Source organism: Aplysia californica, unplaced genomic scaffold (genome assembly GCF_000002075.1).
Source record: "Aplysia californica isolate F4 #8 unplaced genomic scaffold, AplCal3.0 scaffold00153, whole genome shotgun sequence".
Taxonomy (NCBI): domain Eukaryota; kingdom Metazoa; phylum Mollusca; class Gastropoda; order Aplysiida; family Aplysiidae; genus Aplysia; species Aplysia californica.
Genome location: NW_004797423.1, coordinates 1,281,205 through 1,292,631, shown reverse-complemented (window position 1 = coordinate 1,292,631; position 11,427 = coordinate 1,281,205). Strand labels below are relative to the sequence as shown.

Sequence of the window (11,427 nt, the reverse complement as noted above, 5' to 3'; positions counted from 1 at the left end):
AGAGAGAGAATGAGAAAGAAAGAGAAAAAGACAAACAGAAACACAGAGAAATAGACTGAGGGAGAGATTGAGAGAGAAAAGGAGAGAGAGAAAGAGAGAGAGAGAGAGAGAGAGATAGAGAGAGAGAGAGAGAGAGAGAGAGAGAGAGAGAGAGAGAGAGAACGTATAATCATGGCACACACTGTGGACCAACTATGGTATGTGGAGTGGATTGTCCAGTTTTTGATATTGTGTATGTGTTATGTGTTTGTATATGTATAAAAGCATCAATTGTGTATTTATGTATGCCACAATAAAAACACATTTTGCAAAGAGGTCAATAAAGCGGATTTCATTTATTATCTATTTGTGGTAGCCGAATTTTGCTATTCAAAAGGCTTTTTAATGGCTACATCGATCGGCATGCGGTTTTCACCAAAAGATTCTTTAAAATATTCTCCTGATCAGGGCGCCCTTCGTTTTTTTCAGTTTTGAGACAGTTTTGCTGCTAAAAGCTAAATTTCTTTATTTCGCCTATCGCCTTTGTAGGCCGACGCTTCTGTCTCTGTAATTTTAGAAAATCCGCCAGGTTTGTTTATTTCAAGTCGTATTTCCGTAAGATACTATCGCGCATTACTGAGCACCATAAGTGTGCGACCCGTATAGATCTAGCCTCATGTTTTCTTTTTTTTACTTGGTGCTAAATTCGACTGTGATCCTTTCGTTTGATGCCCATGATCGCTTTTTCTGGACTGCTACGTCTAAAATATATACTAGCGAGCAAAAGAAACGCAAAATCCCGTTTACCTTTGCAATGGTGATCATGTTCGTTTTCCACTTTTAACAAAACAGGGGAATTTAAACACAAACTGGGGGGCTCTCGTGGCCTAGAGGTTAAGGTGTTGGCCTCTCATTCAAAGGTCCCGGGTTCGAATCCGGGTAGCGACCAAAAAATTTTCTTCTCTAAAATTGTCTCGTTTCACCTACTTTCCTGCTCCCTAGCAATGTTCTGTTGTCTGCTTTCATTTCACTTTCTGCCCCCAACCCCTCACCTCCTTTGCCCTCTCCTCTGGGCTCCTTACTCTTTCTGCAGCCTTTCTTCTACTGTTACTCCTTGGCTCCTCCTTACTGCTGTCTTTCTGCCACACCCCTGATCTTCTGGTAGGAAAGATCTACACCTAGCCTTCTCGGACAAGGGCGAAAAATCTCGGAGGGCCTGTGTGCAAGTTGCGCACGTTAAAGATCCCTTGGTGGTCTAAAATCGATATGAGTAGGCTTCGGCCGCCACCCGGGCAAAATTCAAAATTTCCTACCAACTGAAAATATTAGGTGTGTCCCGCGCGTTCATAGGACCTTATGCAGCTGCGAGCGCCGTAAAACACTTTTCAAAAACAAAACAAAAATCACAGATGTATTTGTATGCACGTGCATCGGTCCCTCCGGGTCAACCTGACCTTTTTCGGTCCGACGTAAAATTCGTGAGCTGAAAACGGGTTATGAGTCGGTGGATAGTCGAGATGTGAACACCAAACTGATTGGCAACCACAATTTGCCTTTCTCCACCTTCCCAACGGCCTATTACTACTGATTCTTGCTGAATAGCCGTTAAACGTGGCATTGTCGTAGCAATTGCAGGCGAAATGACCGAAATTACCACGGCTTTTATAGCCCAGCTCAGGAGATCATCAAAGAGTCTACATAACAAGAGGGGCCACTTCTCTCTTTGAGTCAATTAAAAAAGTGTCCTCAAAATTCGGTGGCGCCCTCTTCGCAAAAGCGCACCTTTTGCGAACAGAGTTATCCTACTTGAGTTTAAAAAATCAAAGTGAAACTAGCAAGTTTTTTAATGAATTTCGGTAGAACCCTTTTTTTAAATGGTTACGCTGACAAAAAACCTCTTCCGGAGGAAAGGGTGATTGTTTTCTTCGTTTAATTTGACTTAAGAATGAAAGGCTACAGGTCATTAAAGTATTAAAAAAACCTAAAACTCCACACTGAACGAACCCGAACTGCTGATGAACAGCAGTCGATCTGCGCACGCAAGCAGGTGCTATTCCTATTCTTCTTCTGGAAAAACGAAAGAGAGCTTCAAAACAGACTGCAGCGCCATCTGAAGCAAAGAGCGAACTTCCTGCGGACACTTTTTTGCCTGAGTGGCCCATCTTGTTATGTACTATCTTTGCTATCATGCAGCCTCATGTAATTCCGGTTGACCGAGGACCGCACCATTTGACTCTGTCTAGAAGAACTAAATAAAGGGCAAGAAGAGAAAAGCTAAGCTCGCACTCAACTATTCTATTACTATTATTATAAGCGAAACTAGCGTTTTTGCCCTTTATTTGCGCACCAATGATGTGCACCCGCGTAGCAGCAAAGTTGTTTTTTTTAGAGAGAGAAAAGAGGCGCAGCCATGGCATGCCTAGGATAGGCTAATATTATTGCATTATTATAATCCATGTCAATGCGCTGTATGCTTAAGCTCAGTGTGTTGGCTGGCTATGTTTTGTTTTTTAAGTCTTAGTAGAGGTTTTACGGCGCTCGCAACTGCATAAGGTCATATGAGCGTCAGAAGATTAGAGGCGTAAAAAGAGAATAACAAACATAAAAAAGAAGAAGGGGAGATAAGGATGATAGATGTTTGATAGGAAAGAAGAAGCAAACCACACCAGAGCACCCGCCAACCACCCACGCTGGCTGCGTGGGGGATTTGGCTGAGTACAATGACATGACGAAAGGTTGTCTTTGGACAGTTGGTTCTGTCTACATGCTCCATGCGCGTGTGTGCCCAAGTCAGCTGCTGGTAAGTATATGTAATTGTTCAAGGGTGATTTTAGTGTTGTTGTTGTCGTTGTTACTATTATTAATGTTATTATTGTTACATCAGTATTAGCATTATCATTATTGTGATTATTATTATTATTATTATTATTATTGTTATTATTATTGTTATTATTATCATCATCATCATCATCATCACTTTGTTATTGTTATTTTTGTTGTTGTTGTTTTTTTGTTGCTACTGCTGCTGCTGCTATTGCCGTTGGTGTTATTATTTAATATTGTTCTTCTTATTACTGTTCGGCGTATAGCACCTGTCTCTGCGGTGTAGTGATTTAATGTCTCTTCGCCGTCAAATGCAGAAGAGCCAAGCTCGATTCTTGAGTGGGGACAATCTTTATCGAGGATTTCGTTTTTTGTTGGGACGTTATATCCCTCTCAGACCGAGTTGGACTTGGTAGGTAGAACACATCCGTACCCGCTTCCTAAGTAATCTCAGATAAGGGTATAACAGACACTTATGTAAAAGGAAAAGCTGTATTATGTTGCTGTTACTATTCCTGCTCTTGTTCGAATTCAAGTTGTTAAGTTTTCATGGAGCGTTAGGTAGTCTTGTATGATCTGCTTTTTTCTACTACGTCCAATGTGGCAAAAATAAATCAGTTGTTGGCAAAATGCAGACGTCGAGTGAGAGAGAGAGAGGGAGAGAGAGAGAGAGAGAGAGAGAGAGAGAGAGAGAGAAGGAGGGGGGGTTGTATATTGAAGTGCATCAACATTGGTAGAATGGACATGTATTGACTATCAAATGAAAATAGAATAGTATTGTCTCTGCAAAGAACAGCATCTTCTGATGGTATTTTCGAACAGATCAGAGAACCGAGTAGTTATAAATACAAGACAAAACCTAGACTTAACCAAAGAGTCTACATAACAAGAGGGTCCACTCCTCTCTTTGAGCTAATTAAAAAAGTGTCCTCAAAATTCGGTTGCGCCCTCTTCGCAAAAGCGCACCCTTTGCGACCAGAGTTACCCTACTTGTGTTAAAAAAATCAAAGTGAAACTAACAAGTTTTTGAATATAAGAATTCAAATTTCGGAAGAACTCTTTTTTTTAATGGTTACGCTGACAAAAAAAAACTCTTCCGGAGGAAAGGGCGACTGTTTTCTTCCTTCAATTTTACTTTAGAATGAGAGGCGAGAGGTCATTAAAATAAAACTAACTAAAACTCCGCACAGAACGAACCCGAACAGCTAATGAACAGAGTCGATCTGCGCACGCAAGGAGGTGCTACAGTGTATTCCTATTCTTCTTCGGGAGAAACGAAAGAGAGCTTCAAAACAGACTGCAGCGCCATCTGAAGCAAAGAGCGGACTTCCGGCGGACACTTTTTTGGCTAAGTGGACCATCTTGTTATGTACTATCTTTGACTTAACATAACATAAATTATGCTCATTAGTATCAATTATTCATTAACATGTTTTTGTTTAGGAGCTAATGGTTTTGTGTGGAGCACAAAACCTTTTTTTGCACATGAAATGTGTTAGTTAGATTTTGGACATAATCATCTGTCAATGAGAAACTGCCATGGTTCTGGGTGGTCTGGGATGGAATGAACAGAATCACCCTCGTGAGAATCACCGGATGGCTCGGTTTAGTGAACTACATCGCGCAATGCTGGAATGTAATGTCTTACCCTTATTTTCGTCACAGCGTCATTCAAGTAGACATCTCTACGCACAGCAAAGTACTTTCCCTTAGGGCTGATGCCACTGTACAAATCTTGAGAAACTAAATCATATCAACTTTGGGATGTTCACAAGGAAATAGCCCCAATTATATGAATTCTACACGTATGTGATGTATCATGAAACAGCAGCTAAAGAAACGCAACTTAGCTCGAAATTCAAACCCTTTATTTGCAACTCTCTCTGACATTTGGAGTGAAATGACAGATATTAGTGTCCAAAATTTAATAGAGTTGATGCCCAACGGGTTCGTGATCACAAAACCAATGGCCCCTAAGCAAAATAACAATGAGCACATTTAATTAATGTTAAGTCCAAGTTTTGCGTGGTATTTGTGATGGCTCTGTTTTCAGTTTTGTTTGAAACTATCGTAATGAAATAATATTGCAGAGACAAAATTTTCCATTCATTGGAAAGGCAGTGTATCTCCATTCTATTAATAGTAATGCTCCCCAATGCACTCGCAAAGACAATTTTAGGGTTCTTTGATTTCTCACAATTTGCAAAGCCTGATTTTTAGGTCAATTTTGAGTGACGACATCTCGGGCGTCTCTTAACGTAGATTAAATATTAATGTGTCAGATGATGTAGAATTTAATTAGCTTTACTTTGGTATGCTGAATGAATGGGTACTGCAAGGCTTTAACACAATGATTGGGTGATTATCTTATGGACGCCACAGTATAAAGAAGCAGAAGCACAATCAGCCGCGACTTGTAACGAATGCAATAAAGAATAATACAATATTATCTCTGACTCAATACTATGATCGATTTTTATTCTTGTTCTTTTTCTTATTCTTATTCCTTTTCTTCTTCTTGCACACACAGCTTCACGGTTAAGGAAAAAAAGAAAGAAGAAGAATTAATACAACACCAAAAAACAAAGAAATAAATGGAAACAAAACTCAAATGAAATACAAAAAATCGAAACAAAAAAATGACGTTTTTTTTCTTTTAACACAACAACATGAAGCCACTTCATTCCAGGAAAAACATTTTTTTAAGTTTCGACAGAAAAGATAAAAATACATGTACGTGAATAAAAATAATATACATTTTTTGCAAATTGGAACATGGCGTAATTAAAGTATTACAGTCCATAATCAGATTTTTTAAGCTATTTTGAAGGCACACGCGTATTAAAATGTTCTACTTTTGAATATCACGACATTAAAATTTAAACAAGGCAACTGTTGAGTGCACATACTATTAGGTCTAATATTTTCCACCCCTATAGTCACATTGGTGCTTTCGAAGAAAAAAAATTATAATAAAAAATGAAAATTAAAAAAAGCAATTTTCGTCTTACATTGGTTGACATTTACAAGAGACCACGTGATTGTTTAGTTTTGTTTAAACTACGGGTACTGTGCAATCATAATCATCAATGCCTTTCACCCCTGGCAGGATACAGGCCACATACAAGCTCCTTCCATTTTCCTCTGTCTTGGGCCTTCCTTCCTAGCTCGTTCTAAGCGAACTTCATCTCTCTCATGTCCCTTTCCACACATCTCCTCCATGTTTCCCGTCACCTACCCCTGCCTCGTGCTCCCTGTGGGTTCCACTGCAGCGACTGTCTTGTGATGTTTCCTCTGGGCTTTTTGAAGGTGTGTCCCATCCGTCGCCACGTTCTTTGTTTTATTTCTACTTCTATATATTATTTAAATCCTTTTGGCCTGTCCTTTCCAACAGCTCTTCATTTCTTATTCTAACCTGCCACTTAATTCTTAGGAAACTTCTCAACATGTAACATTTGTTGATGAAAGTCTGGACTTCATTAAGCACTGTCTTTGTTGTCTTCCAATTTTCGCAGCCGTAGAGGAGCACAGACTGGACATTGGAATTAAGGAGTCGAATCTTGGTGCGCAGTGAGATGTTGCTTGCTTTCCAGATATTTGATAATTGATTGAATGCTGACCTCGCCTTGGCGATTCTTGCTGTTACATCTGCCTCGGTTCCACCTTTACCATCGATGACACTTCCAAGGTAGGTAGAGGAGTCCACTTCTTCCAGGGGAGTGTCTTCCACTGTCACAGCAGGGGTTGAAACTTTTCTTAGCTTCACTACTTTCGACTTGCCCGGGTATATACGTAGGCCAACACTCATTGATAGGCTGTTGGGTTCCTTGGTCTTTTCTTGCATCTGACCATGTGTGTGAGAGAGCAGAGCAAGGTTGTCAGCGAAGTCCAAGTCGTCCAGCCAGTGGCGGTGGGTAGTGAAGGGCAGTGGCGGTGGGTAGTGAAGGGCTCACGGGCTTGAGCCCCCCTCCACTCTATCCCAAGGTAAATGAAAGTTTCTTAACTAACGAAATAAGCAGTTGAAACCGTTATGACCGCACGCAATGAACACAGAGTGATCAGCCTGGCGGATTTGCTTGTTTATCCAATCACTGTTGCCACCGCTTACAACTATAGTAACCTAACAGCCAATCAAACGTCTTTAGGGCTTGATGAGCCCACTCCCACGCCCCTTCCGTAATAAAAACTCTTGTTATAAGAAGGTAGAAGACTGGAAAAAATAACACTGTACTGAGGGCTCACGCTCTCCTGGCCCTGACAATGGGGTGAAAGTTTACGACACACTTTCCTCCAGTGACACAGATACCCACGCTCTCATTAGACCTTTGTTATGTGCGTTGTACTTTCTGCGACAACATGGCCTAATCCAGCTCATAGACGGAATATGTTTGGAATGCTGTGTGTGCATGTTTGTGTTTGCGCCCCTGAGATTTTACTGTTAAAAACCACAACGATTCAACTTTAAAGGCAACCTTTTCACAATGAAGAATCTAACCCAGAACAAAGAGAAGGAAGACAAAAGTGACTCTTCTCGTTTGAATTGTTATCAAGATACCGTGGTTCACCGTGCCTATAGAGAAATTAGTACTGTTTTGTTCTCATTGCTTGCTATTTGGTAGTTTAAAAAGTGGGAGCAACCGCAGCCCCACTTAAATTTTGGTCCACCCACCGCCACTGCATCCAGCTGCTGCCAAGGGATTTACTGTATTCAATTGCGCTTGCCTCTGGTGGCTTCTTTCATGACCCAGTCAATTGCCAATATGAAGAGAAAAGGTGAGAGCAAGCATCTTTGTCGCACTCTTGTCTGTACCTGGAATGGTTCTGAGAGATGTCCTTCGTGGAAGACTTGGCAGTTTGTTCCATCATAGGTGGCCTTAACAAGCTTGGCGATTTTGTCAGGTATTCCGTAATGCCACATGCGTTTCCACAGAGTTTCCCTGTCCACGCTGTCAAATGCCTTTTATTAATCAATGAAGCTGACCACTAGTGGTGAATTCCATTCAAGCGATTGTTCAACAATGATGCGCAGAGTAGCAATCTGGTCCACACATGATCGGTTCTTGCGGAATCCTGCCTGGTTTCCTCGGAGCTTCTCATCTGTTGCCAGATTGATTCTCTCCAGGAGTATCCTGTTAAAGACTTTCCCAGGATGGACAGAAGTGTTGTGCCTCTGTAATTGTTACAATTGCTGAGGTCTCCCTTCTTTGGCAGCTTGATTAGGAGGTTTTCCTTCCAGTCTGATGGTATTTCCTCTTCTTGCCAAACCTTTTCGAATAGAGCATAGAGAATTTCCACTGATGCACCTTAATTACTAAAGGACTTCTGGTGGTATATTGTTGGGACCAGCTTTGTAGGAATTCAGTGATGTTATAGCTGCAGCAGCTTCCTTTCTCGAATGTGGTTCAGTAACTATTGAGAGGTCATTTTTGGCTGGAAGAATTTCTGGTTTCTGTTCAAGAGATGATCAAAGTGTTCTCTCCAAAGGTTAAGTTGCCCCCCTGGGCCGAAGATAGTCTTTCCCTCTTTGTCTTTCAATGTTAGAGTGGGCTTGCTGAACCTACCTAAAAGAGTTTTTGTTGTCTGGTGTCCAATCCGCAAGTGTCCGTCTGTTGCTGCTTTGTCTGTTTTTTCGGCCAGGTCATTCAGGTAGATATTCTTGTCCTTCTTGATGGAATTCTTTACCTCCCGATTTACTTCAGTGTAATCTTGTTTGCAGCGAGTTTCTCAGTTTGGGTACGGCTGTTGTTGACTTGGGCCTAGAGCTCTCTTTTTCTTTTGACTTTTTTTCTAGAGTCATGTGAGATTCATTCATTCCTGGGGTTGACTTTGGGTCCTTGGGTGCTCTGGCAAATTGCATAATTTACTGCCTCTTTTATCTTTTCCCAGTGTTGGTTTACTTCACTTTTATCCAGATCTTGAAGGGCTTGAAATCTGTTCTTCCGTTCCAACTTGAATTCATTCTTCTTTACTGGGTCTTTCAGAAGGCTCACTTCATACTTTTGGCGACTTCCAGTTGTGATTTGTGCATACCTTTCCAGTTTCATCTTTCCAAGGATCAAATGGCGGTCTGATGCGACGTCTGCTCCTCGTAAGACTCGGACGTCCTCCAGTGAGCGTCTAAACTTTAGGGAGATGCAAAAATGGTCAATCTGGTTTTCCGTTGTTCCATTCGAGGAAACCCAAGTGGCCTTATGCATCCTTTTATGTGGAAAGATTGTTCCTCCAATAACCAAGTTGTTGGATGCACAGAAGTTTTGGAACCTTTCTCTGTTGTCATTTGCCTCTCTTAATCCATGCCTGCCCATGATTTCCTCACAGTGACTATTTTCCAAACCTACCTTTGCATTTAGGTCTCCCATGACAATGTTGATGTTCTTACCTGGAAATTTGTCGATCATGCTCTGCAGGCGGTTGTAGAAGTCATCTTTATTCTCCTTTTCTGCATCATTGGCTGGGGTATACACTTGTATGATGTTCATGTTTATGACCTTCTTCCTACCATCTCTTTCCTTGAGTTCTTTCTTAGTTCCAAATGAGGCCATGATGATCCTTGGACCGTGCGCTTCCCAGCCCCTGAATGCCTTTCGAGCTGTTTTGGATATGATCATCCCTACTCCTTCCCTGTGTGGTCCATCACTGTCATTTCCTGAATAAATGAAAAGCTTCCCCTCTTTCATTCGCTTCTGTCCAGACTGGTTCAAGTGGGTCTCGCTGATTCGCATGTATTTGTAGGTGGTATCTGTGCATCTCTTGGAGGACCTGTGCAGTTTTCCCAGCTTCATAAAGGGTCCTAACATTCCACGATCCAATCCGGAGAGACTTGGACGTGGGTGATGGTGGAGGCTTCTGCCCAGCAGCTTCCTTTCGGCTTTCACTGCCTCGTATCATAAACTCTCCATTCGGAGAAGATCCACGACAGGCGAAGCAGACAGAACGGCTTTTGCTTGTATGTGTTTCTGCAACAGGTTCTTTTTACGAGAGAGGTTGTTAGCCTCGTGACTCAACCCCCGACCTGGAGGGAGGATGACGCTGTTTCAGGAGTCACCTGGTTCGCCATTTAGTCGCCTTGTAGGACACACTAGCACCACGTCAGTCCTGTTCTTCTCAATGCCGGGACTGTGCAATGCTTAGTGACAAACAATACTAGTAGCCACACGTTTAATAGCTAAAAGCGAAAAGGAAATGAAATAACTAAAAATCAGTAAACAGAAAACAACTTTTAAAAACTTCTAAACCCCCCCCCCCCCCCCTACAAAAATAAAATTATTTAAATTACAATTTTAAAATAATAACGAAATAGAATAAAACAAAACAACATAAAATAGAATTAAATTAAATTAAATTAAATTAAATTAAATAAATGCCTTCGAGTCAAAAATCCTTAAACCCCCTGTGTATCATACCGAGCGTGTTGTGCGCCCATTCTCCCCAGCTTGCTCTCGAGCCCGCCCTCAGATTGTGAAACTGAATTCTTGCTCCCTGCTGGTTAGCAGCTGCAGCACTGGCCGATTTGGTCTTCGTGTGTGAAGAATCGATCCCGGTCCCTGGAGCACATCTTCTCTCTGCCCTGCGCTTGTTTCGGTGTCTGTGTTTCTTCCCACCAGCCATTAACCTGTAGTGTTATTATGGGGAAAAAAGAATTCTGTCTGTTAGTAAACAGACAGAGAAAAAAGAAGGAGGAGAGAGATAACGACGATTGATGTTTGCTGATAGGAGAGAGGGAGCAAGCCACACCAGAGCGTCCGCCTACCACCCACGACTGGGATGTGAATCTTTCAAAGTCTTTCCAAGAGAATTGTTCCGGAAAAACAGAAATTTCATTTAGAATCTTTGGATTTCACACAATAGATTGACGAAAATAGAATTTTTACTCGTCAAAGATTCGTGATCTTCATGTGCACAATGGGACAATCCCCTCCTAGGATCGAACAGGCGGCAAACCGACTTACACGTTTATGGAATTATAGAACGGCGATAAATGAGGCCAGTATGCTCTTATATCGTTTACATGCATAACTTCCCCTTTACATAAGTCATGGTGCGGTGGAATCAGACGCTCACCAAAATAAGGAAATCGAAAAAACTGACATTTTTCCACCAGATGGACAATATTTCTCGATTTTTAAAAAGTGTTGGCATAACAACTTTCACATTAATTTGAAATCATTATTCTGTGCGTATTTTACTGAAAAACGTTAATGAAAAGTACTCACATGTAAATTTGCAGTTTACAAGGACACTCAAACTTTGAAAATCTTCAAAACTTGTCGGTCATTTTCTTGCTAATTTTACCTCTGACCCACCTCCTTCAGTCGCAAATATCTCGACTTTTATTTAAGATATAGTGGTGTTCTTTTCAACAAAAGCAAGGCAAATAAACCAGCTTTAAGATAATACCAATAACCTCACTAGTAAAAAAATTTTTTTTTTTTTTTTAAACCGAGGAGCGCCTGATTCCACCACGTCATGTCACATATTAGACAAGTTGATCAGCCGTTTTAAGCCCAGAAAGCAAAAATAAAACCAGGACAGAGGAATACATGTTGAGAGTTTTTAAAAACCTGGAATACCTGGAGTTATCATCTCTGACTCAGAGGTTGACATGTAATGACCCTCCATCCTTCA

The 11,427-nt window shown here is 41.3% G+C and overlaps 1 protein-coding gene across 1 annotated transcript in view; it reads right to left on the bottom strand.

Annotated features, from left to right (window-relative positions):
- Positions 1–10,155: 10,155 nt before the first annotated feature.
- LOC106011640 overlaps positions 10,156–11,427 on the bottom strand; it is a 4,906-nt gene continuing 3,634 nt past the window's right edge. Inside the window, exon 3 of the mRNA XM_013081977.1 lies at positions 10,156–10,414. Within this exon, the coding sequence (XP_012937431.1) occupies positions 10,174–10,414 (241 nt within the window). The 3' untranslated portion in view covers positions 10,156–10,173. The remainder of the gene's footprint in view (positions 10,415–11,427) is intronic.